General features: G+C 43.9%; 2 protein-coding genes across 12 annotated transcripts in view; both read left to right on the top strand.

Annotated features, from left to right (window-relative positions):
* Window positions 1–4041: 4041 nt before the first annotated feature.
* The window catches only part of LOC120298244 (zinc finger and SCAN domain-containing protein 2-like), a 105691-nt gene continuing 84550 nt past the window's right edge, over window positions 4042–25182 (top strand). For 6 of the 11 annotated variants that reach the window (XR_005554011.1, XR_005554014.1, XR_005554012.1 and 3 more), the window contains exons 1-3: window positions 4042–4126; window positions 5893–5970; window positions 21055–21341. The gene's annotated coding sequence lies outside the window, so the exon portion shown is untranslated. The remainder of the gene's footprint in view (window positions 4127–5892; window positions 5971–21054; window positions 21342–25182) is intronic. The other 5 variants (XM_039321754.1, XM_039321751.1, XM_039321750.1 and 2 more) reach the window with 4 other exon arrangements.
* LOC120298241 (zinc finger protein 850-like) lies at window positions 21349–24171 on the top strand. Its single transcript, XM_039321745.1, has one exon. It carries the CDS (start codon window positions 21767–21769, stop codon window positions 24071–24073), a length of 2307 nt encoding a protein of 768 aa, XP_039177679.1. The 5' UTR covers window positions 21349–21766; the 3' UTR covers window positions 24074–24171.

Here is a 25182-nt window from a genome sequence, read left to right as displayed (position 1 = left end):
GCAAGTCCCTCAGCCCTCTGGAGGGAAATAGCCATGGATTTTATAGTGGAATTACCAGAAAGCAATGGGAATACTGTTGTCTGGATGGCCACGGACTTGTTTTCCAAACAGGTGCACTTTATCCCTTGCCAAAAGATTCCCACCGCAAAAGCCTTAGCGAAACTCTTCGTCCAGCACATTTACAGATTGCACGGGGCACCCCAACGCATCATCTCTGATAGGGGAGTGCAGTTTACATCTGCATTTTGGAAGGAATTTTTATCTCTCTTAGGAACCACTCAGGGACTGACATCTAGCCATCACCCTCAGTCAAATGGTCAATTGGAAAAATTGAACTCAGTACTTGAGCAATATTTAAGATGTTTTCTTAGTTTCCAGCAGTCCGATTTGGCGGACTTACTCCCTTTTGCAGAAGTTGCCTACAATAATGCAGGACATTCCAGCACAGGTTACACTCCTTTTCAAATAGCCACCGGTCAAAGTTTCAACCTCATGCCAAAATTAACCCCAAATGAACCGGCAATCCCATCACTGAAAGAATGGAACAATTACAAAACACCTGGCCAATAGTTAGAAAAGCACTAGATGAAGCTAGGCAGGCATACAAAGCACAAGCCGATAAAAAAAGGGTTGAGCCTACACCATTTATTATATGAGAAATCGTGTACTTATCTACCAAATACCTAAAGTCCCTACAACTCTGCAAAAAACTTGGACCAAAATATATAGGGCCTTTTCCAATTAAAAGAATCATAAAACCAGTAACAGTAGAATTAGAATTACCCAAAACTCTTAGACAAATACATCCAATTTTTCATTCCAGCTTGCTGAAAAGAGAGCATCAGTTATCATTATGGCCAAAAATCCCACCACCACCACCTCCAATCATGGTGGAGGGCAAACAACACCTTGAAATAAAGGAAATCCTAGACTCTAGGAGATATCATGGAGCAACTCAGTACCTAGTTGCATGGAAACACCTCCCTGCCTCACAAAATGAGTGGGTCCATAAACGTCATGTCAGAGCCCCAAAGCTATTAAAGAAGTTTCACACAGAGTATCCTAACAAGCCTGACTAACTTTTATACCTGTTTTATTTTCTTTCAGGTGGATCTATCTTATTTTTAAGGGGGCAGGATGTCAGAATCCAATTATATTTCATCTCTAGTTATCGACTATGGAAAACCCCATTTCTGCCCTCTCTGGATTCTGTCATACGATGAAGGGGAAGGAGGGTGAACAAAGGGGTTTTATGGCCCTCACTTCCTTCGGTACAACTTCAAAGGACTTGAATGTGGATATCACCAAAAGGACTAAGCATAAGAATGGGGGCCATCAGCTTTGATCTATTCCTCTCTGAAGTCTCCCTTCCACCGGCAGTGAGGAAAAGGGGGTGGAAATGTAGAGCCTGGGATTGTTGCTGGGAAGATGATGGGGGATGGGGCTACTGGGGACCCCTTAAAATCTTAAACTTTAGGGCTTGGGCCCCAGATCCTGTCTAGAACGCCTGCAACCATTTTCTCTTAATAAAGATGCCTGTTGGAAGAAATATTCCAAGATTCTGTCTTCTTAAGATGCAAAGTGGAGTGGGTGGAAAATGTGCAGAGAAGAAAGATCATAAATGGTCTGGACGCTAAAGGACAATCGGTTGAGAGAGCTAGGTATGTCTAGTCCATGGAAGAGAAAGATTGGGGGAGGGATGATGGCTGTCTTCCACTACTTGAGGGGCTGTCATGAAGAGGAGATCAACTTATTCTCTAGGGCAACAGAAGGCAGAACAAGAGGTTCATGGGTGGAAGTTTGTCAAAGGGTTGAGCCTGTCAGTGAGTGCAATTGATCAATGGAATAGCTGGCCTTCGGGCATTGTGGATGCTACATCACTGGAGGTTTTCAAGAATAGACCGGACAGTCGTTTGACAGGTTATATAAGGCTCCTGCCTTGAGCAGCGGGTTGGACTAGACCACTGAGGTTCTTTCAACCTTATGATGCTATGATTCTAGATTTAGAGGCAGATTAGAAAATTGGTACAGAGCAGCCCCATGAAATTTTTTTGGTAAGGGGCCTTTTTAACGAAAAAATATTAGGCAAATTAAGATAGAATACAAAATCGAAAGAAAAAAGACAAAAATTGCAACAAGGATGGGCAAAACATTAAAAAAAAGGGAAATGTGAATTAAGAAAGACAAAAGACAAAAACAGATTTATATATAGTAAATCAGTTGAATGTTGATAAACATAGTGTAACAATATTAGTTTCCTACCCTTGCAAAGCAGGCCCAAAATTTGTGAATTTCTACCTCTAATTGGAATCAATTTGACCTTAATCTACTGTGCGTAAAGGCAAAGTGCTGAACAGATGAACCAACAGTAAAGTTAAACATCAAAGCCCTCTCTTAACCATCTATTGTATTTAACTACAATGGCTTGTTATTTTACGGTAAGTCACCCCAATCATTGTCTCTGTGCATGGAGTCTGTTTAACTCCAAATCTTTGGAATCCACATCCCCTTCAGCCTTTCCAACCAGCCTGCAGTTTCCATCCATGGTCAGGTGGCTTCTGAGAAGTGGCTGTGCTCCCAGTCGCAGCTTCTTGGGAAGAGCTCAGCTCACAAAGTCACCTGCGTCCATTTGGGCAGAGCCATCCATTCATGTGCGCTCATAGGATCATATGAAAAAGAGTTCCATGGTTTTTACATATCAGAACATAGTAAAGTCATCTGGTCCTTAGGAGTTGTTAAAAATAGATAAATAAACCTCAGGAAAAACAACAACATATGACATATTATAACATCATCATTTTCATTTAAAAGAAAGTCAAATTTTCTTTAAGGTTTTCCAAGGAATGCCTACAAGTAAAGAGAGAAACAATATTTGGAGCAATGAACTGATATTTAAAGTCTGCAGATGAATCATCTTGAATTTAGAAGAAACCAAAGAATTGTACATTTGTTCATTTCACTAACACAATTCAGAGGACTGGTAACAATTTTTTTCTAGTGGATCACATTGTAGGTAGGTAGGCAGGCTGTCTGGGGGGGTGGGACATTTACGCCATAAATTACAGCACGCTACACAGGAAGTTCTTTGTATGCCATCTTTAATTCCTGAATGAAAAGGGGATCAATAAAATATACCTTGCGCTTCTTTTATTCCAAATTGTTCCATGCAACAGAGCTCAGATCCAATAGCTGAAATGGCCAGTATACCCATCCAAAACCTACGAGATGTACATTAAAAACAGCAGTGCAGGGTGTCCCTCTAAAAAGGTTAGCCTGGTAATCAATCAGCCATGTGCTTTGCTGGGATATTCTATTCTTCCCTTTTGTTTTGTTTTTTTAAATCTATTTTAGAAATATTTCTTCTACCATACATTCACAATCGGCCCCTCTTTCTTAGCCCCATTGCATATTTTTCTCTCTGTGACCTAATGGAGACTTCTGTGCAAGCAAATTTACAGAAGTACACGGAATTTAGCATTTAGCAGGTATAGGTTCTCCTTCAGGAATGGTATGCTGGGTGCTCTTGGATGTAGCCCTGGCTAGCAGGAAGGAAGTTGGTTCCCCTGGAGCATCTGGCCCGATGTTGCTGCTATGTCCTAAAACCTTGGGAGCCGCATTAAATAAGTCATAAAGATTTCAGGTATAGAGAGGTTTTGATCTCCCCTGAGGGTCATCCCTAGGAAAGCTGATTGTATAATTGTGTAAAACCCTCATGAACATTTGGGGCTCAGCACATCGCTAATCTTCTAATGGAACTAATATAATTACCATCACATTTCACTAGGCTCTGTTGCAAAGGTCGGTTGCTAGAAGTCAGAAACGACTTGATAGCTTTTAATCAGGGGGGAAATTCTGCAAACGTCATAGGCAGAGAAGAGACAAGCGTGCTTTTCGCCTCCTATCCGCGGTCAAACAGGCAACATCTGTGCTTAGCAAGCGGACAATACAGAAGACGGCATCTATGGTTGAGTTTAAAGGAGTTAAAACCATCGAGTACTATATTGCTAGAAAGGAGGTGAGGAGAGGGGAAGCGCCGAGAAACTTCCTCTTCCTGATCACTAATCAGAGGAAGATGGTGTGTAGGGAGGATTTTGTGCTCTTCCCTGATTGAAGCAGCAGCTGGAAGGTGAGTGGAGGGCAGGTCGGAGGAGAAGCCGAGAGCAAGTGGGGCTGTTTGGTTTCCTCCAGGGCGTCCAAGCAGAGAAGCAACTAGGCTGAAGCATCTCAGCTGCTGCTGCTGCCAATCCCTTCCCTCCCCAACTTTTAAGTCCACTGGTGCTGCAGGCTGTTAAACTGGGGGCTGCGATTTTCTGCTGGTGGGAAGATTTCAAAAGTCTCCTTCAAGTGAAGGTTGATTCTTTGGGAATGGCTTCCCTCCAGACGTTGTGAGTGCTGCGTCACTGGAGGGTTTTAAGAGGAGACCGGACAGCCATTTTCAGGAATAGTAATAGAGTCTCCTGTCTGAGCAGTGGGTTGGACTAGAAGACCTCCAAGGTCCCTTCCAACTCTGTTATTTATTTATTTTTTTACAATTTTTTAAAACTAATTTTCTATTATTAGATTTGATTAGTGCTTAATAAACATCATGTTGTCTGGTCCAATTTGTTTGCTTAATAATACAAGTTACATTCTTAGTGTCTACCCCTTTTCTCCACCCATTGATTAAATAAATTCCATGTTTGAAAATATTCTGTATCTTCTTTCTCTTTGATTCTCAATGTAAGTCTGTCCATTTCAGCACAGTCCAATATCTTCTTGATTATCTCTTTGTCTAGTGGTGTTTCTTCATTCTTCCAGTGCTGAGCAAATACAATCCCTGCTGCTATTAATACATGCAATGTTAAATATACACTTGGCTTATTAAATCTTTCTGATATTATACCTAATAAAAAGAGTTTAGGTTTAAAATCTACATGTTTCCCTATCATCATTTCTAACCAACTGTGTCTTTTGGCCGATTTTTTTTTTTCTTTAACACAAAGGCCACCACATATGGTAATACATGCCAGGGGTTTAATTACATTTCCAATATTTACTGGACCTATTTTTAAGCATTTTTGGTAATCTAGTAGGTGGTAAATGCCATCTATAGAACATTTTATGTCAGTTTTCTTTATAAGAAGTTGTCAACGTCAATTTATAATTTCTTTCCCAAAGATTTTGCCATTTCTCTATTTTTAAACTATATCCAAAGTTTTCTGCCCACTGTATCATTGTTTCTTTCACTTGTTCATCCTCCATTTTGAATTTAATAGGAAGTTATATAGTTTCTTAATCAGTTTTTTATCAGACGTCAACAGCATCTGATCAAACATTGTCTGTTTACAAAAACCATATATTTTCGCATCTTTATCATAGCTCGATTGCATTTGCAACTGAGGCCACCATGATAATTTAGTACCCTGATCTACAAGCTCTTGTTTAGATTTTAATTTCCCTTCAGTATCCAAAATATCTTTATATGTCCATTTTTTTCATATTTCACTTAATTCGGGTGAACAAATACTTCCATCATTGAAAGCAATCCTGGGATTCTTAAGTAGATTTTAGCTTTTATCTTTTCGCACACAAGAAGTAGTATATTTCTTATATAATGATTTTGAAAGTATCTATGAATCTTATTCTTCTCATACCATAGAAATGCATGCCATCCAAGTTGCGGATCATGTCCTTCTAGATATAGCAGTCTTCTTAATCTGAGAGTTATCCATTCTTTTAGTCATATTAAGACGCATGCTTGATAATAAAAGACCCAGTCTGGTAATCCATATCCTCCATTTTCTTTGGATTCTTGTAGCATTTTCAGTTTAATTCTGGCTTTCCTTCTTTGGCAAATAAATTTCAAAATCTAAGTATTTAAATCATCAAAAAAATTATTCTCTATTTTTATAGGTGCTGTTTGGAACAAGAAGAGCAGTTTTGGTAAACTCTTCATTTTCACAGTAGCTACTCTTCCTAACACTGATATTTGTAAGTTTTCCCATTTTTATAGATCTAATTTTATTTGATTAAGTAATGTTATGTAGTTATCTTTTATCATTGCACATCTTGCTGTTAGGTATATTCCCAAATATTTAACTTTCCTAACTATTTGAAAATCCATTTTTTCTGACAATTGTTCTTTTTGCTTAGATGTAAGGTTTTTAACTATAACTTTTGTTTTTTCTCTATTTATCTTCAGTGCTGCTACTTCTCCAAATAACTCAATCCTTTTCAATAGTTTAGGGCAGACATGTCAAACTCGCGACATCACGTGACATATCGGGATTGTTTTGCCATTGCTGGTAATGGGGCGGGCACGGCTTCCGGGTGACGCGTCCGGCCCGCGGGCTGGCAGTTTGACCCTCCTAGTTTAGCGGTTGTCTCCAATGCTTCTTCTGTGATAAATACCAAGTGATGTGCAAATGCTTGTAATTTATAGCTTTCATCTTTTTATCTCCATTCCTTTAATTTCTGGGTCTTGTCTGATGTTCCTGTTGAAAACTTCCAATGGCAATGTAAATAGCAATGGGAATAATAGACATCCTTGTCTTGTGCCTTTTTTAATGTTAAAATTCCATGTGTAGTCCCCATTTAAAATTACTTTTGCTGTTTGTTTATGATGTATTGTCTGAATTACTGTATCTTGAAAGCATTTATAGAAATCTGCAGGTAGTCCATCCGGTCCTGCAGTTTTATCATTTTTTTTCTTTTTATACCTTCCATCAGTTCCATCATTGTTATTTTTTCGTTTAGCATGTTTTTAAAGTTTTCTGGAATTTTGGGTAAATTGGTTTTTTCTATATATTGTGTTGTTTTTTCCAGAGAGATTTTTTTTTCTATATCATATAGTTTTTCATAATATTCTTTAACTATTTTTTATTGCCTCATTTTGGAGTTGCACATCTCCCTTCTCCAGTACAGGAGATGGATAATCCACGGATGGGTTTTCTCTGTCTGCCTGCTCTTGAGACCAAGTAGCCAAAGCTTGACACGCCCCCACTTCCTGTGGAGTCCATTCTTAACTTGGTCTCTGCTCGAAGAAGACTCGTTTTGGCGTGGCTCTCAGCTTATCAGGTTAGACAAGAAATCCATTGATTGATTATCCCTTGATAATTGGCTTCCCCTTCCAAAAAAAAATTGCCACCTATAGGAATTTAACCACAAAATTTTCTGGGGATCAGTCCTGATCTCAAACCTAAAATTAAAAAGGGGATTGGTGGGGAGGGAAATTTCCCCACAGATATCAGCCAGCCCCAGGGCTCTGGGGGGTGAAAAGGGGGGGAAGAAGGCATCAGCAGAGACTACTTGCTGAACCTTTTCCCCAACCACTAAGTTTTCCTTGGGATCATCCCTGATCCTATATTAAAATTGAAAAAGGGGGTGTGGGGGGGGGAAACTCCCCACGGATCCCAGTCAGCCCCAGGGCTCTGGAGGTGGAAAAGGGGGGGGAAAAAGGCATCAGCAGAGACCACTTGCTGAGCTTTTCTCCCCAACCTTCCAAGGGATTTTTTCCTCAAATTGGGGGAAAAAATAACAATCTCCAGGTCCGGATTCAAACTTGAATTCGGATCATCGGAGATTCCCTAGCAGCCCAGGGCAACCGCGGGCGCCATTTTAGTTGCCGTTTTCAGACAACAAAGGCAATCCCTGACTGGGATTCCCTTAAAACGTCACAGCGCGCCAAATTTAAATCCCCGGGCACAAGCAGCTTCTGGGAGGCTGCGGAGCTTATCTTCAGAGGGAAACGAAGCACAGGAAGGGAGTAAGCCCCAACCAAGAAACGGAGGCTAGAGAACCCTCCTGGGATCTGCAAAGCCCTTTTTCAGGGAGAAACGAGCTGTGGCTGCCACCTCTTGCCAGAGAATGGCAAACCGAGCTTAAGGAAGCTCTACATCATATCTGGAATCACTGATAGAGGCGGAATAGGAGCACACAACCAGCGCTCCACCCCCGATACACACATATAATAATAGGACAAAATATAATAATAATAAAAATAGATACATAAATTTTAATAATAATAATAATAATAAAAAAATTTTTTTAAAGCTAAAAATTAAGCGACTGCAGGGCCAACAGGCCTAAAGACAGAACACACAATATTATCATCATCACCACTATTGTTGTTGTTGTTATTATTATTATTATTTTATTATTGTTGTTGTTCCTATTATTAGTATAATAGTAATAGTATTAATAAGAATAAATTCCGCTCTAGGTGACCGCCATTTGATACCTGCTGTGTATTAAGTCAGGCCTACAGACCCTTTTGAGGTCGCCACTGATATTTTTTGCCTCCCTTTTCCTTTTTCTACTGGTGCACGTTGCCTGGTCACCTAAGGCCTCCGGGCGGAACCCAAAGAGTGGTTCCAAACGTGCCTTCGGTACCTCCCTCAGCTACCGTGACCTTAGCCCAGAGAGAATATTTTTGTTGTGGTCGGGTGATCAGGGGAACAGTCCTGGTACTTGTTACAATTTCGCTCCCGCCAATACTTGCCTGCCTGAGCGTCTTCTCAGTTTTTCTGGGACTGCTCAAGCGGAATGGAGGGACCCTCGTTGCCTCAATCCATGAGCACGACCCCTCCACCTCCCAATTACGGCTGCAACACACCTTCTGACCAGAAGGCGGCAGGCAAGTGCAAAGCGAAGACAAAACACTCACTCAAGAGGCCCTCCAAGTTGGCGGAAAAGCAAGCCAGCCGTAGGCACCAGGCCCTGGAGAAGGAGTTCTCCAGAGCGCAGAGGCAGGCCCAATTGGAATTGGTTCAAATAGCGGCCACCGAGATGGAATTACCATTGGGTCCATCCACATCAACCCAGAGCGCGTGGTCCATTCCAGGAACACCGCAACCACTGGATCCGCCATCTACATCAGCCCAACAAACAACCACGGCGGCAGGCACAACCACTGAGTCCAACTCTCCACCTGCGGTCACCACACCCAAAGGTAATGACATAGGGGACATCTGGGCAGATGGACGGCTAGAGGCCCTATTAACCAAAGTGGTGGACCGAGCCCTAGCACAGCGCTCCGCCCACCACGACCAGGGGCCCTCCATCTCAGCCATGCCACACTCGGAACTCCCCTCAGAGTCCTCAGGCATTCAGGAACCCGTCTCCCCGGCCCAGTCCTCCATGAGTGGTTATTCTTCACCACAAGAGGAGGATCAACCTGGGATCTCTATGTCAGAGGATGAGGAACTTCCCCCTCAGGGGGATTATTTAATCCCACCCGCTTCCTCACGATACTACGCAAGGCCACAGCCATTGCAGACATGGGGACGGATCAGTTTTCTCAGCCGCAAGCGACACCGGCCACCACATCCAGACCCGTATTCGTAGAAAAGGTGACAACGCAACACCATATACCTTGCCCCGCCATTTTCCTGAAAGGGATCAAGAAGCCATGGGACTCTCCCGCTTCCTTCCCATCAGTGAGTGGTACGGAAAAAAAATTATACAGCACTGCCACAGACCTCAATGAGGCCTTAGAAATTCCTAAAGTAGATGAAGCCTGGACCCCCTTGGTCTCCCAGACAGCCATGGCTGGGGACCTAGTGGAGGCCCTTAAGGCAGATGACAAAAAGTGGGAACAAGCCTTTCGCAAAACCCACCAGACAGCGGCATGGGCCATCAAAGCAGCCACCTCGGCCTCCTTTTTTGTCCGGGCCACCCTCATCTGGTTGCAACAACTACAAACCATAGTTCCTATGGAGGACATACGAACACACCAGGACCTGGCTAAGATGGTAGCAGCCACGGAATACGCTGCAGACGCAACGTTCCAATCGGCCATTTTTTCATCCAGATCCATAGCATCCAACATAATTGCCAGGAGAATGCTATGGCTAAAACACTGGCAAGCTGACACCAAGGCTAAGTGGCGGCTAGCGACCGCCCCTTACTCAAGCAACGGTCTGTTTGGGGAGGCCTTGGACCCCTATCTTGTAGAGAACAAAGACAAGCGGAAGGTCATGGCACACTTGAACAAAAGGTCAGACAAACGTACCACACCTTACTTTCGTAGGCAGTCCTTTCGCCAACAGACAACCACGCCTATCAGTCAGGCACCCAAGCCATTCACTCCCAGGCAGAACAAACTGTACGGCCGCCCCTACGACAGACCGGGGTTCCAGCCCAGACAACAAAACCAGTCGAGACGACCCTTTCGTGGAACGGGTCGTCCGTACCGGAAGACAAAATGACTCCTACATAGACCTACCCATTGGAGGAAGACTAGCTCACTTCTTCCACCAGTGGGAGCAGACCTCCACGGACAACTGGGTACTACAAACCATCCAGTCCGGGCTGTCCCTGGAGTTCCTGGTCACACCCCCAGACCGACTCATCAACTGCTCGGTCTCCAGGAACCCCACCAAATGCAAACTCATGCAGGAGGCCATCCAACACCTGTTGGACATTCAAGCCATAGAACCGGTCCCAGCGGAATACAGAGGCAGAGGATTTTACTCCATCCTCTTCGTGGTTCCAAAGACTTCAGGAGGATGGAGGGCAATCCTGGACCTAAAAAACCTCAACCGCTACATCACATACAAAAAATTCAAGATGCAATCCCTTCAGTCCATCCTGGGAAGCATCAGAGAAGGAGACTTCCTGGCATCGATAGACCTCACGGAAGCCTACCTTCACATCCCCATCCACCCAAACCACTGCCGGTTCCTACGTTCCTGTTACGGAGGAAAACACTTCCAATACAGAGCTCTCCCCTTCGGTCTATCTTCGGCACCCAGGGTATTTACCAAGATACTAGCAGCGGTAGCCGCCAAACTGAGAAAAATCCCAATACGCGTCCAATGTTACCTAGACGACATACTAATCCAAGCAACATCCCTACAGACAGCTCAGGCGGACGTAAGGACCGTCATTCGCGTCCTCCAATTACACGGATTCTCAGTAAACTTTCAGAAGAGCCAGACAGTTCCCTCGTCCAGGCTGCTGCATCTGGGGGCCATGATAGACACAACCAACTGTATGGTCTATCTCTCCCAAGACCGGGTGGCCGGCATCAGGGAACTGGCTCGCTGGGTTCACAGGCAACGTTCAGTTCCGATACTAACACTTTCCCAATTATTGGGCAAGATGGTATCGGCCATAGCCATTGTACCCTGGGCCAGGCTCCACCTACGGGAACTACAGTGGTTTCTGCTCCCGTACCAACGGCAGAACACCAGCGCATCCAACCACCTAGTCAGGGTCACGGCACAAATCCGCAGGGCGCTACGCTGGTGGTGCTCTCGGGCCGTGACCAAGGGGTCACCCTTCAAGGAACCAGTCAGAGTTACCATCACTACAGACGCCAGTCTGTATGGTTGGGGAGCCCATCTGGACTCCCAGTTTGTACAGGGACGTTGGTCCGCCACGGATCTGAGAAACAACATCAACTGGCTAGAACTCAGGGCTATCCACCTAGCCTTGCAACAATTCAAAGACAGAATCAGAGGCCACCACGTTCTAGTCCTAACAGACAACGTAGCAGCCAAGGCGCACATCAATCGGCAGGGGGGGACCAGATCAAAAACCCTGATGACAGAGTCACGACTCCTATTCAGCTGGGTAGAGCCCAATCTGAAGTCACTAAAAGCGGAACACATATCGGGGGTCAACAACCAGCAAGCGGACTTCCTAAGCCGCACCACAGTGGACCCTTCGGAGTGGGGGCTACACCCGAACTTGTTCCTAGACATCTCCCGCAAGTTCGGGTACCCGATCCTCGATCTGTTCGCATCATCAGACAATGCCCAGCTCCCCAGATTTTACTCTCGTTACTTCAACCCGCGAGCAGAGGGGACGGACGCTCTGAGAACTCAGTGGCCTCAGGGTCTGCTTTATGCCTTTCCCCCACTACCACTCATACCGGCGGTCATCCGAAAGCTGATTCAGGAGCGGGCAGAAGTGATCCTAGTAGCACCATATTGGCCACAGAGACCGTGGTTCGCCGACCTGATGAACCTGTCTCAGTCGCCCCCATGGAACATTCCCCCTCATCAAGTGTCCCTACACCAGGGAACCATCAGTCACCCGGAACCCCAATGGTTACAACTGACCGCCTGGCACTTGAGCGCCAGATAATGGCACAGGAACTATTCTCTCCCGGGGCCATTACCATAATTCAAGCTTCACGCCGTCCGGCAACAAACCGCATTTATGACTCCACTTGGAAAAATTTTTGCCTTTGGTGCAGGGAACGGCAGTTTGACTTACACAAACTCTACATCCCTCAGATAGTAGATTACCTCTTGGAGGGACTAGACAGAGGCCTCGCCCCCGCGACCATCCGCAGGCAAGTGGCGGCCTTGTCCACCCTCCTCACCTGCACGGATTCGGTTCCCTTAGCTCACCACCCCAGGATCCGCGCCTTTATCAAGGGCGCCTATAACACCAGACCTCCAGTAATTCACAGGTACCCGTCCTGGGAACTACCGCGAGTCCTTCACGCACTCGGTCACCATTTGAACCATTGGCGACTGTTTCCTTGCGACACCTGTCGCTAAAGGTGGCGTTCCTGATTGCCATCACATCGGCCAGACGAATTTCGGAACTGGCCGCACTGTCAGTCAGAAACGACCTATGCATTTTCCACAAGGACAGGGTGGTCCTTAGGTTAGATCCTGCCTTCATACCGAAGGTGAATTCACTCTTTCACAGGACACAGGAAGTAATTCTCCCAAACTTCTGTCCAAATCCAACACATGACCGGGAGCGGCAGTGGCATACATTGGACGTCCGCAGAGCCTTGCGGCGTTATATAAAGCGTACAGAACCCTTCCGCAAATCGGAGGCCCTATTTGTGTCCTTCCAAGCGGGCACCTTGGGGCGGAAAGTTTCCGCGGGCACCATTGGAAGGTGGATCCGAAGCTGTATCGCAGAAGCTTACAATGTATCATCCCTGCCGCCCCCAAGTCATCTCACAGCCCATTCCACCCGAAGCGCTGCAACTTCGGCGGCATGGGCTACCCAGGCGTCAATCGAGGAAGTTTGCAGGGCCGCGACATGGTCCTCGCCTTCCCCGTTTATACGACACTACAAGATAGACCGCTTTGCATCGGCGGACGCCTCCTTTGGTAGGAGGGTCCTCCAGCAAGTTGTCTCAGAGATCAATCTACCGGCCTTATCTGTTTCCCACCCCTTGGGACAGTGAGGCTTTGGTACGTCCCATCCGTGGATTATCCATCTCCTGTACTGGAGAAGGGGCGTTGGTCTTACCTGAACGCCTTTTCTCAGTACGGAGATGGATAATCCACACCCACCCCAAGGCCAGCAGGCCGCTAGTAGGGAGCTGAGAGCCAATACCTCGTCAATCATCAGCCAATTCGCCCTCGTTAAGAATGGACTCCACAGGAAGTGGGGGCGTGTCAAGCTTTGGCTACTTGGTCTCAAGAGCAGGCAGACAGAGAAAACCCATCCGTGGATTATCCATCTCCGTACTGAGAAAAGGCGTTCAGGTAAGACCAACACCCCTTCTCATCTTGTAATTTGTTTATCAACTTTTTCTCTCTCTCTTTTTTCAATTTATCTCACATGATTTGGTTAAATCTGCATTAATAATAATAATAATAATAATAATAATGATGATGATGTTGGAAGGGACCTTGGAGGTCATCTAGTCCAACCCGCTGTTCAGGCAGGAAACCCTATACTATTCCAAACAAATGGCTGTCCAGTTTCTTCTTAAAAACTTCCAGTGTTGGAACATTCACCACTTCTGGAGGCAGGTTGTTCCACTGGTTAATTGTTCTAACTGTCAGGAAGTTTCTCCTTAGTTCTAGGTTAGTTCCTGCCTTCAGGCGCTTTGAAAAATAGCTTGACTCCCTCTTCTTTGTGGCAGCCCCTGAGATATTGGAACATTGTTATCATGTCCCCCCTCATCTTTCTCTTCATTAAACTAGACATACCCAATTCCAGCAGCCTTTCCTTATACAGTCAGGTCCAGAAATATTGGGACATCGACACAATTTGAACATCTTTGGCTCTATGCACCACCACAATGGAGTTGGAATGAAACAAACACAATGTGCTTTAACTGCAGACTGTCAGTTTTAATTTGAGGGTATGTACATCCAACTCAGATGAACGGGGTAGGACTTACAGCAGTGTGCATATGTGCCTCCCATTTGTTAAGGGACCAAAGGTAATGGGACAATTGGCTTCTCAGCTGTTCCATGGCCAGGTGTGTGATATTCCCTCATTACCCCAATTACAATGTGCAGATAAAAGGCCCAGAGTTCATTTCAAGTGTGCTATTTGCATTTGGAATCTGTTGCTGTCAACTCTCAAGATGAGATCCAAAGAGCTGTCACTATCAGTGAAGCAAGCCATCATTAGGCTGAAGAAACAAAACAAACCCATCAGAGAGATAGCAAGAACATTAGGCGTGGCCAAAACAACTGTTTGGAATATTCTCAAAAAGAAGGAACACCAAAAGACACGGGAGACCACAGAAAACAACTGTGATGGATGACCGAAGAATTCTTTCCCTGGTGAAGAAAACACCCTTCACAACAGTTGGCCAGATCAAGAACACTCTCCAGGAGGTAGGTGTATGTGTGTCAAAGTCAACAATCAAGACAAGACTTCACCAGAATGAATACAGAGGGTTCACCACAAGATGTAAACCATTGGTGAGCCTCAAAAATAGGAAGGCCAGATTAGAGTTTGCCAAACAACATCTAACAAAGCCTTCACAGTTCTGGAACAAGATCCTATGGACAGATGAGACCAAGATCAACTTGCACCAGAGTGATGGGAAGACATGAGTATGGAGAAGGAAAGGAACTGTTCATGATCCTAAGCATACCACCTATCAGTGAAGGATGGTGGTGGTAGTGTCATGGCGTGGGCATGTATGGCTGCCAATGGAACTGGTTCTCTTGTATTTATTGATGATGTGACTGCTGACAAAAGCAGCAGGATGAATTCTGAAGTGTTTCGGGCAATATTATCTGCTCACATTCAGCCAAATGCTGCAGAACTCATTGGACGGCGCTTCACAGTGCAGATGAACAGTGACCCAAAGCATACTGCAAAAGCAACCAAAGAGTTTGTGAAGGGACAGAAGTGAAATGTTATGCAATGGCCAAGTCAATCATCCTCCCATTGAGGATGCATTTCACTTGCTGAAGACAAAACTGAAGAGAAAATGCCCCAAGAACAAGCAGGAACTGAAGACAGTTGCAGTAGAGGCCTGGCAGAGCATCACCAGGGATGAAAACCAGCATCTGGTGATGTCTATGTATTCCAGACTTCAGGCTGTGATTGACTGCAAAGGATTTGCAACCAAGTATTAAGAAGGGAAAGTTTGATTTATGATTATTATTTTGTCCCATTATCTTTGGTCCCTTAACAAGTGGGAGGCACATATGCAAACTGCTGTAAGTCCTACCCCGTTCGTCTGAGTTGGATGTACATACCCTCAAATTAAAGCTGACAGTCTGCAGTTAAAGCACATTGTGTTTGTTTCATTCCAACTCCATTGTGGTGTATAGAGCCAAAGATGTTCGAATTGTGTCGATGTCCCAATATTTCTGGACCTGACTGTATGCTTTAGCCTCCAGTCCCCTAATCATCTTTGTTGCTCTTCTCTGTATTCTTTCTAGAGTCTCAACAATTTTTTTACATCGTGGTGACCAAAACTGGATGCAGTATTCCAAGTGTGGCCTTACCAAGGCATTGTAAAGTGGTATTAATACTTCATGTGATCTTGATTCTATCTCTCTGTTAATGCAGCCTAGCACTGTGTTGGCTTTTTTGGCAGCTGCAGCACACTGCTGGCTCATATTTTCTGATACATCTTATCAAGTAGTAGGTTGTGATCTACTTTATCAAATGCCTTACTGAAGTCCAAGTAAATTATATCCACAGCATTCCTCTGATCCACTAATTTTGTCACTTCATCAAAGAATGGATAAGATTTGTCTGGCATGATCTGTTTTTGACAAATCCATGTTGGCTTTTAGTAATGACTTTGTTTGCCTCTAGGTGTTCACTGATTCGTTGTTTGATTATCTTTTCCAGAATCTTCCCAGGTATTGAGGTCAGGCTGATAGGTCTGTAATTTCCTGGGTCCATTTTTTTTCCTTTTTTGAAGATGGGAACCACATCAGCTCTTTTCCAGTCCTCCAGTAGTTCCCCAGTGCTCCAGGATCTTTGAAAAATATAGTTCAATGGTTCTGAGATCACATCTGCCAGTTCCTTGAGAACCCTGCCATCTTCCCAGTTTATTTGCATTTTAGAAAAAAAATTGTTTTGCTCTTCTGATTTGTTGAGCCAACTCTTCTGACTTTATTAGGTTTAGTTTATGTTTAATTATCTCCATTTGTCCTTCAAGAGTTTTTTTGTGGATCTTTTTGAAGTTCTAGCTCCAATTTTTTAAACTCTTCCCTTAACGTTGTACGATGTGGCTTTTTCTCTTTATTCTTTTCAGCCGTATAAGTTATAGCTAATCCTCTGAAGTATGCTTTGGCTGTATCCCATTTGTACTGGAGTGAAGTGTCTTCTTTTTTATTTTCTTTGAAAAAGAACTCCATTTCCTTTACTGCTCTTTCTGAAATTCTTTCTCCTTTAATAAGAGTTGATTCCATGTCCACCTTTATTTCTTCTTTACTCTTGTTCAACTCAGCTTTATCAGATAATGGTCAGCCCAAATATTGGGTTCTATCTCAACGTCATGTATATTAGTTCTTAATTTAGGGGGCCCCTTTCATGGATTACTGCCTTGTTGTGGTGAAGGGGCTTGCTCAATTCAATGAAGCTATGAGCTATGCTGAGCAGGGCCACCCAAGACAGACAGGCCATAGCAGAGAGTTCTCACAAAATGTGATCCACTGGGGAAGGAAATGGCAACCTACTCCAGTATCTTTGCCGTGAAAACCCCACAGACAGTATCAAAAAGCAAAAAGATATGATGCTGAAAGATGAGCCCCTCAGGTCGGAAGGTGTCCAATATCCTACTGGGGAAGAGCAGAGGGCTAGTACTAGTAGCGCCAGAAAGAGTGAAGTGACTGGGCCAAAGCTGAAAGGACGCTCAGCTGTGGATGCATCTGGTGGTGAAAGGAAAGTCTGATGCTCTAAAGATCTTTTCTCCACAGGAACCTGGAATGTAAGATCCATGAATCAAGGCAAACTGGATATGGTCAAACAAGAGATGACAAAACTGAAGATCGACATCTTAGGAATTGACGAACAACTACTACTGCTGAAGAGGATGAAATTGACCGGTTCTATGAAGCCATACAGCACCTTATAGAATCAACACCAAAAAATGATGTCCTTATCATCATGGGGGATTGAAATGCTAAAGTAGGAAGCCAAACGATAAACAGAATAACAGGCAAGTTTGGCCTTGGAGTACAAAATGAAGCAGGGCACAGGCTGATAGAATTTTACTAAGAGAATACGATGGTCATAGCATATACTCTTTTCCAACAACCCAAGAGACATCTCTACACATGGACATCACCAGACGGTCAACACAGAAATCAGATTGACTATGTGCTCCGCAGCCAAAGATAGAGAAGCTCTATACAATCAGTAAAAACAAGACCAGGAGCTGACTGTGGGTCAGATCATGAGCTTCTCATTGCAAAATTTAGGCTTAAATTGAAGAAAGTAGGGAAAAACACTAGGCCACTCAGATATGAACTACCGTATATGCCGGCGTACAAGGCAACTTCCACAAGCGTTAAAATCGGCGCCAAAGACGGTCGTCTTATACGCCGGAAATACTGGTAGTTTCTGGTGTATAAGACGATGTTCTAGGAATGCGACTCGGCAACAAAGACGGGGGTCATCTTATACGCCGGGTCGCCTTGTACCCCGGCATATACGGTAAATCATATCCCTGATTAATATACAGTAGTATATATAATACAGTAGAGGTGACAAATAGATTTAAGGAATTAGATTTGATAGAGTGCCTGAAGAACTATGGACGGAGGTTCGCAAGATTGTACAAGAGGTAGCAACTAAAACCATCCCAAAGAAAAAGAAATGCAAGAAAGCAAAATGGCTGAGGAAGCTTTGCAAATAGCTGAGGAAAGAAGGGAAGTGAAAGCCAAGGGAGAAAGAGAAAGATACACCCAACTGAATGCAGAATTCCAGAGAATAGATAGAAGAAATAAGAATGCCCTCTTAAATGAACAGTGCAAAGAAATAGAAGAGAACAGTAGGAAGAACCAGAGATCTTTTCAAGAAAATTGGAGATATGAAGGGAATGTTTCATGCAAAGAAGGGCATGATAAAGGACCAAAATGGCAGGGACCTAACAGGCAGAAGAGATTAAGAGATTAAGAAGAGAACTATACAAGTACAAGCTTAGCGTCCCTGATAACCACAATGGGGTGGTCACTGACCTCAAGCCATACAGAATGTGAAGTTAAATGGGCCTTAGGAAAGTTGAGCAACAACAAAGCTAGTGGAGGTGACAGTATTCCAGCTGAGCTATTCAAAATTTTAAAAGACGATGCAATAAAAGCGCTACACTCAATTTGCCAGCAAATTTGGAAAACAACAGTGGCCACAGGATTGGAAAAGGTCAGTTTACATTCCAATTCCAAAGAAAGGCCATGCCAAAGAATGTTCAAACTATCGCACCATTGCACTCATTTCACATGCAAGTAAAGTTATGCTTAAAATCCTACAAGCTAGACTCCAGTATGTGGATCGAGAACTTCCAGACGTACAGGCAGGATTTCAAAGAGGCAGAGGAACTAGAGATCAAATTGGCAACATACGCTGGATCATGGAGAAAGCTAGGGAATTCCAGAAAACTACTTCTACTTCATTGACTAGGCCAGCGATTCTCAACGTTTGTGTGACGGCGACCCCCGTCACACAAACGTTATGCGCATACGTGGCACGGTGCGCATGGGGGCGGGGCCCCGTGCGCGGTGCGCATGCGCGGCACCACCCCCAGAGGCGCAGTGCCGCCCCCATGCGCGGTGCGCATGCGCGGCGGCGCCCCCCGGAGGCACGCCGCCACCACCACGTGCGGCGCGCGTGCGCGGCACCCCCCCCCGGAGGCGCAGCGCACCCCCGGAGGGGACAAAATGGCGGATCGCCACCTTTGGCGACCCCCGAAAAGAGGTCGATCGACCCCAAATGGGGTCGCGACCCATAGGTTGAGAACCGCTGGACTAGGCTAAAGCCTTTGGTTGTGTGGATCACAACAAATTGTGGCAAGTTCTTAAAGAGAGGGGAGTACCAGACCATCTTATTTGTCTTTTGAGAAACCTATATGCGGGTCAAGAAGCAACAGTGAGAACTGGAGACGGAACCACGAATTGGTTCAAAATTGGGAAAGGAGTCTGGCAAGGCTGTATTCTGTCGCCCTGCCTACTTATCTTATATGCAGAGCACATCATGAGAAAGGCAGGGCTAGATGAATCAAAGGTTGGAATTAAGATTGCCGGGAGAAATATCAACAACCTAAGATATGCAGATGATACCAGTCTAATGGCACAAAGTGAAGAGGAACTAAAGAGCCTCTTGATGCGGGTGAAAAAGGAGAATGCAAAAGTTGGCTTGAAACTCAACATCAAGAAAACCAAGATCATGGCGTCCGGCCCTCTCAATTCTTGGCAAATAGATGGGGAAGAAATGGAGGTAGTGACAGATTTTATTTTTCTGGGCTCAAAGATCACCACAGATGGGGACTGCAGCCAAGAAATGAAAAGACGCTTGCTCCTCGGGAGGAAAGCTATGGCAAATCTAGACAGCATACTAAAAATCAGAAACATCACCCTACCAACAAAAGTACGTATAATCAAAGCCATGGTTTTCCCAGTTGCAATGAAAGTTGGACTATAAGAAAGGCTGAGCACAAAAGAATTAAGGCCTTAGAACTACGGTGCTGGAGAAGATTCCTGTGAATCCCCTGGACTGCAAAGCGATCAAACCGGTCAGTCCTAGAGGAGATCAACTCTGATTGTTTTTTAGAAGGCCAGATCCTGAAGTTAAAACTCCAGTACTTTGGCCATCTAATGAGAAGAAAGGACTCACTGGAGAAGAGCCTAATGCTGGGAAAGATTGAGGACAATAGAAGAAGAGGATGACAGAGAATGAGATAGCTGGATGGAGTCACTGAAGCAGTAAGCATGAGCTTAAATAGACTAGAGAAGATGGTAGAGGACAGGAAGGTCTGGAGGAACATTGTCCGTGGGGTCGCGATGAATCAGACACGACTTCGCAACTAACAACAACAACAATTTAGGGGACATCCATATCATATCAATTCTAGACCATGATTTGTGTCTATTTTGGGGTTCATTTCTTTCCAGACATTCTGTACGCAGATTTCTTCTGCCATTTTAACAAACACTTTAGGTAATCTTTCTTCCTTTTTTTCCTACTTTACTACTTTTGTAATCTAATTTTTCATTCACAATTGTGTTAAAGCCTCCTACTAAACAAATATTTTGATATTCCATTTCCAATATTTTCCTGTGTAGTTTTTGATAAAATATTTCTTGTTTATTATTTGGTGCATATATTGCTATTATCAACATCTTTTTTTGATTTATCGTCATTTCCACCATTAAAATTCTTCCTTCTTCCTTCAAGGTCCCTTCCAAGTCTGTTATTCTGTTATCCATCAGTTAAAGCCGCCACATCTCTAAAATTAGCTCAAAAGCTTTGACTGTAAACTATTTTGGGACATATTTCCAGGATTGAAAGACATAGATTTTCTCCATATACACATTTGTAGGTGTGTATCTGTATTTCTCTCTTTATGCATATATCTGGAAATATATAATCTATCCCCATCACTTCCAGATGTATTTGATGATAACCTTTTGTGTTCCTAAGCATTTATGATTGACCGAAGTCAACAAGAAATTTTACCCAAATTTTACCCAACCTGAATTTGATTGAATGGATATTTGAACATAGATGTTGGTAGTATTCCATGTATCAGATGAATCATAAATAATGTAAGAGATTATTCTATCATTGTGGCACGTTTGCGTTTTCATTGTAATGTATACTTTTTTTCTTTTTTCACACCTCTCACCATTTTATAAAAATTAAAGTTGCACTTTTCTTTAAATCTTATAGAAAAGAGGATGGCAAGAAGATCACTCTGGACAGCTAAGAATAACATGCAACACTGAAAAGGAAAGCAAACCGAGCCAGAAATCAAAATATTTTCCATTTCCTTCAGAAAACCACACAATTGTCCTCCTCCAGCAGCTCTTAGAAAAAAAGAGAGAAAATCAAGAAAGATTTCAAACTGGAATAAGTAGATTTTTCAGAACTCAAGGATACTTTACATGAAAAGAGAAGGGAGATTATTTTTCATTCATTAAAAGAATGAAATATCTGGAAGTCAGTTGGAGGAAAAGGTGAGTAGAGCAGAGTCGTACAGGCCTCGCACTGTGAGGAAGAGAACGACTTGAATGAAAATACCACTAAACAAGGGATTATCCATACTTTTGACTTTCTCAAGAATATCAGCTGTGGAAAAGCTCCATAGTTGTGTCTATTGTTAGAAAAGCATAGATTGCAAATCACAACTGATTATGCACAAGAGGAGCCACACAGGATAAAAACCATACAAATCATCTGATTTTGGCAAAAGCTTTAGTCAGAACAGCTCCCTTGTGGTTCATGGAAAGAGCTACACAAGAGAAAAGCCATAAAAGCACTCCTAGTGCAGTAAATGCTTTAGTGAGCATGGCAACGTGGTGATACATCAGAGGATTCATAGCAGAGAGAAAACGTATGACTGTACTGATTGTGTGAAAGTTTCATTAGAAATTCCCATGTCATGAGGCACCATAGGTCATACACAGAAGAGAAACACTTTGAATGTCCTCATTGTGGGAAAAGTTTCAATAGAAATTCCCATCTGGTGAGACACCAGAGGACTCACACAGGAGAGAAACCCTATGAATGTCCTGATTGTGGGAAACGTTTCAGTGAGAATTCCAAGCTTGTGATCCACCAGAGGACTCACACAGGAGAGAAACCCTTTGAATGTATTTATTGTGGGAAAAGTTTCAGTCGCAATTCCACCCTGGTGATACACCAGAGGACTCACACAGGAGAGAAACCCTTTGAATGTCCTGATTGTGGGAAAGGTTTCAGTTGGAATTCCCACCTAGTGAGACACCAGAGGACTCACACAGGAGAGAAACCTTTTGAATGTCCTGATTGTGGGAAAAGTTTCTGTTGCAATTCCCACCTAGTGATGCACCAGAGGACTCACACAGGAGACAAACCCTTTCAATGTATTTATTGTGGGAAAAGTTTCAGTCGCAATTCCAGCCTGGTGATACACCAGAGGACTCACACAGGAGAGAAACCCTTTGAATGTCTTGATTGTGGAAAAAGTTTCAGTTGCAATTCTAGCCTGGTGATACACAAGAGGAATCACACAGGAGAGAAACCCTTTGAATGTCCTGATTGTGGGAAAAGTTTCAGTCGTGATTCTTCTCTGGTGAATCACCAGAGTACACACAGAGGAGAGAAACCCTTTGAATGTCCTGTTTGTGGGAAAAGTTTCAGTCAGAATTCCAGCCTTGTGAACCACCAGAGGACTCACACAGGAGAGAAACCCTTTGAATGTCCTGTTTGTGGGAAAGGTTTCAGTCAGCATTCCAGCCTTGTGAACCACCAGAGGACTCACACAGGAGAGAAACCCTTTGAATGTCCTGATTGTAGGAAAAGTTTCAGTCACAATTCCCACTTGGTGACTCACCAGAGGACTCACACAGGAGAGAAACCGTTTGAATGTCCTGATTGTGGGAAAAGTTTCAGTCAGAGTTCCAGCCTTGTAATACACCAGACGATTCACACAGGAGAGAAACTCTTTGAATGTCCTGATTGTGGAAAAAGTTTCAGTTGTTATTCCTACCTGGTGACACACCAGAGGACTCACACAGGAAAGAAACCGTTTGAATGTCTTGATTGTGGGAAACGTTTCAGTGAGAATTCCAAGCTTGTGATCCACCAGAGGACTCACACAGGAGAGAAACCCTTTGAATGTATTTATTGTGGGAAAAGTTTCAGTCGCAATTCCACCCTGGTGATACACCAGAGGACTCACACAGGAGAGAAACCCTTTGAATGTCCTGATTGTGGGAAAGGTTTCAGTTGGAATTCCCACCTAGTGAGACACCAGAGGACTCACACAGGAGAGAAACCTTTTGAATGTCCTGATTGTGGGAAAAGTTTCTTTTGCAATTCCCACCTAGTGATGCACCAGAGGACTCACACAGGAGACAAACCCTTTCAATGTATTTATTGTGGGAAAAGTTTCAGTCGCAATTCCAGCCTGGTGATACACCAGAGGACTCACACAGGAGAGAAACCCTTTGAATGTCTTGATTGTGGAAAAAGTTTCAGTCGCAATTCTAGCCTGGTGATACACAAGAGGAATCACACAGGAGAGAAACCCTTTGAATGTCCTGTTTGTGGGAAAAGTTTCAGTCAGAATTCCAGCCTTGTGAACCACCAGAGGACTCACACAGGAGAGAAACCCTTTGAATGTCCTGATTGTAGGAAAAGTTTCAGTCACAATTCCCACTTGGTGACCCACCAGAGGACTCACACAGGAGAGAAACCGTTTGAATGTCCTGATTGTGGGAAAAGTTTCAGTCAGAATTCCAGCCTTGTAATACACCAGACGATTCACACAGGAGAGAAACCCTTTGAATGTCCTGATTGTGGAAAAAGTTTCAGTTGTTATTCCTACCTGGTGACACACCAGAGGACTCACACAGGAAAGAAACCGTTTGAATGTCTTGATTGTGGGAAACGTTTCAGTGAGGATTCCAGCATTGTGGTACACCAGAGGACTCATACAGGAGAGAAACCCTTTGAATGTATTTATTGTGGGAAAAGTTTCAGTCGCAATTCCAGCCTGATGATACACCAGAGGACTCACACAGGAGAGAAACCCTTTGAATGTATTTATTGTGGGAAAAGTTTCAGTCACAATTCCAGACTGGTGTCCCACCACAGGACTCACACAGGAGAGAAACCCTTTGAATCTCCTGATTGTGGGAAAAGTTTCAGTGAGAATTCCAGCATTGTGGTACACCAGAGGACACACAGGAGAAAAACCTTTTGAATGTCCTGTTGTGGGAAAAGTGTCAGTCAGAATTCCAGCCTTGTGAACCACCAGAGTACTCACACAGGAGAGAAACCCTTTGAATGTCCTGATTGTAGGGAAAGTTTCAATCAGAATTCCAACCTGGTGAGACACAAGAGGATTCACACAGGAGAGAAACCATTTGAATGTCCTGATTGTGGGAACAGTTTCAGTCAGAATTCCAGCCTTGTGAAACATTAGAGCAGTGGTTCTCAACCTTTTTAATGCCACGACCCCCAACCGGTTGTAAGTCGAGGACTACTCAACCGGTCGTAAGTCGAGGACTACTCAACTGGTCCAGCACCGTTTGCAGAATGGGACTTTTGGTGGGCTCAGCAGGGCAGAGACAGCCTGAACAATTCCTATTGGCTTTTGAAAGCCAATAGAATTAGACTCTATTCAAGAGAGTCTGTTCTATTGGCTTTCAAAAGCCAATAGAATAAAAGGGAGTAGCCCAGCTAAGGAAAAGGGGAAAAAAATGGCGGACTGCGTTGTTTGGTGACCCCCGTGAAATGGTCGTTCGACCCCAAATGGGGTCCCGACCCACAGATTGAGAACCACTGCATTAGAGGACTCACACAGGAGAGAAACCCTTTGAATGTCGTGCTTGTGGGAGACGTTTTAGTCAGAATTCCCACCTGGTGACACACCAGAGGATTCACATAGGGAATAAATCTTTAAAATGTCTACTCTTTGCACGTTACTTCACTCATAAATCATCCCTTATTGCATACAAGGAAATCCATATGAGGCAAAAGTTGAAGAATTTAGAAAAGGCTTGAAATTCATTTGTGATCTGCCATTGAAACTGTAGTTGAGAAATTGACTATTTGAATTGTTGTCTGAATCTTTTTACTCAAACATCTCTCAGGATTAGACTTGTAGGTGGAGAGAAAAGGAAAATGGAAGAGGGCTAACTGCCAAATTCTGGTTAGTAGCAGCAGCTAGTGGATATTTCCTTTTGTAGAAGTTGTGGATCTCAGAAAGGCTTCTGGGTGATAGTTTTGTATATTGATTATATAAGTCCCACATGTGGTGTTTCAGGCCTTCTACCTTGGTTTCCTCCATATTTTGAGCCCCAGAATTCC

Source organism: Crotalus tigris, unplaced genomic scaffold (genome assembly GCF_016545835.1).
Source record: "Crotalus tigris isolate CLP2741 ecotype Arizona unplaced genomic scaffold, ASM1654583v1 scf7180000023825.297174, whole genome shotgun sequence".
Classification (NCBI taxonomy): Eukaryota; Metazoa; Chordata; class Lepidosauria; order Squamata; family Viperidae; genus Crotalus; species Crotalus tigris.
Note: the sequence above shows the minus strand (reverse complement) of the source record. Positions and strands in the feature narration are given on the sequence as shown.

Bases quoted from the DNA above. Each gene is read 5' to 3' on its own strand.
- LOC120298241 (XM_039321745.1), top strand. From the start codon at position 21,767: ATGAGGCACCATAGGTCATACACAGAAGAGAAACACTTTGAATGTCCT.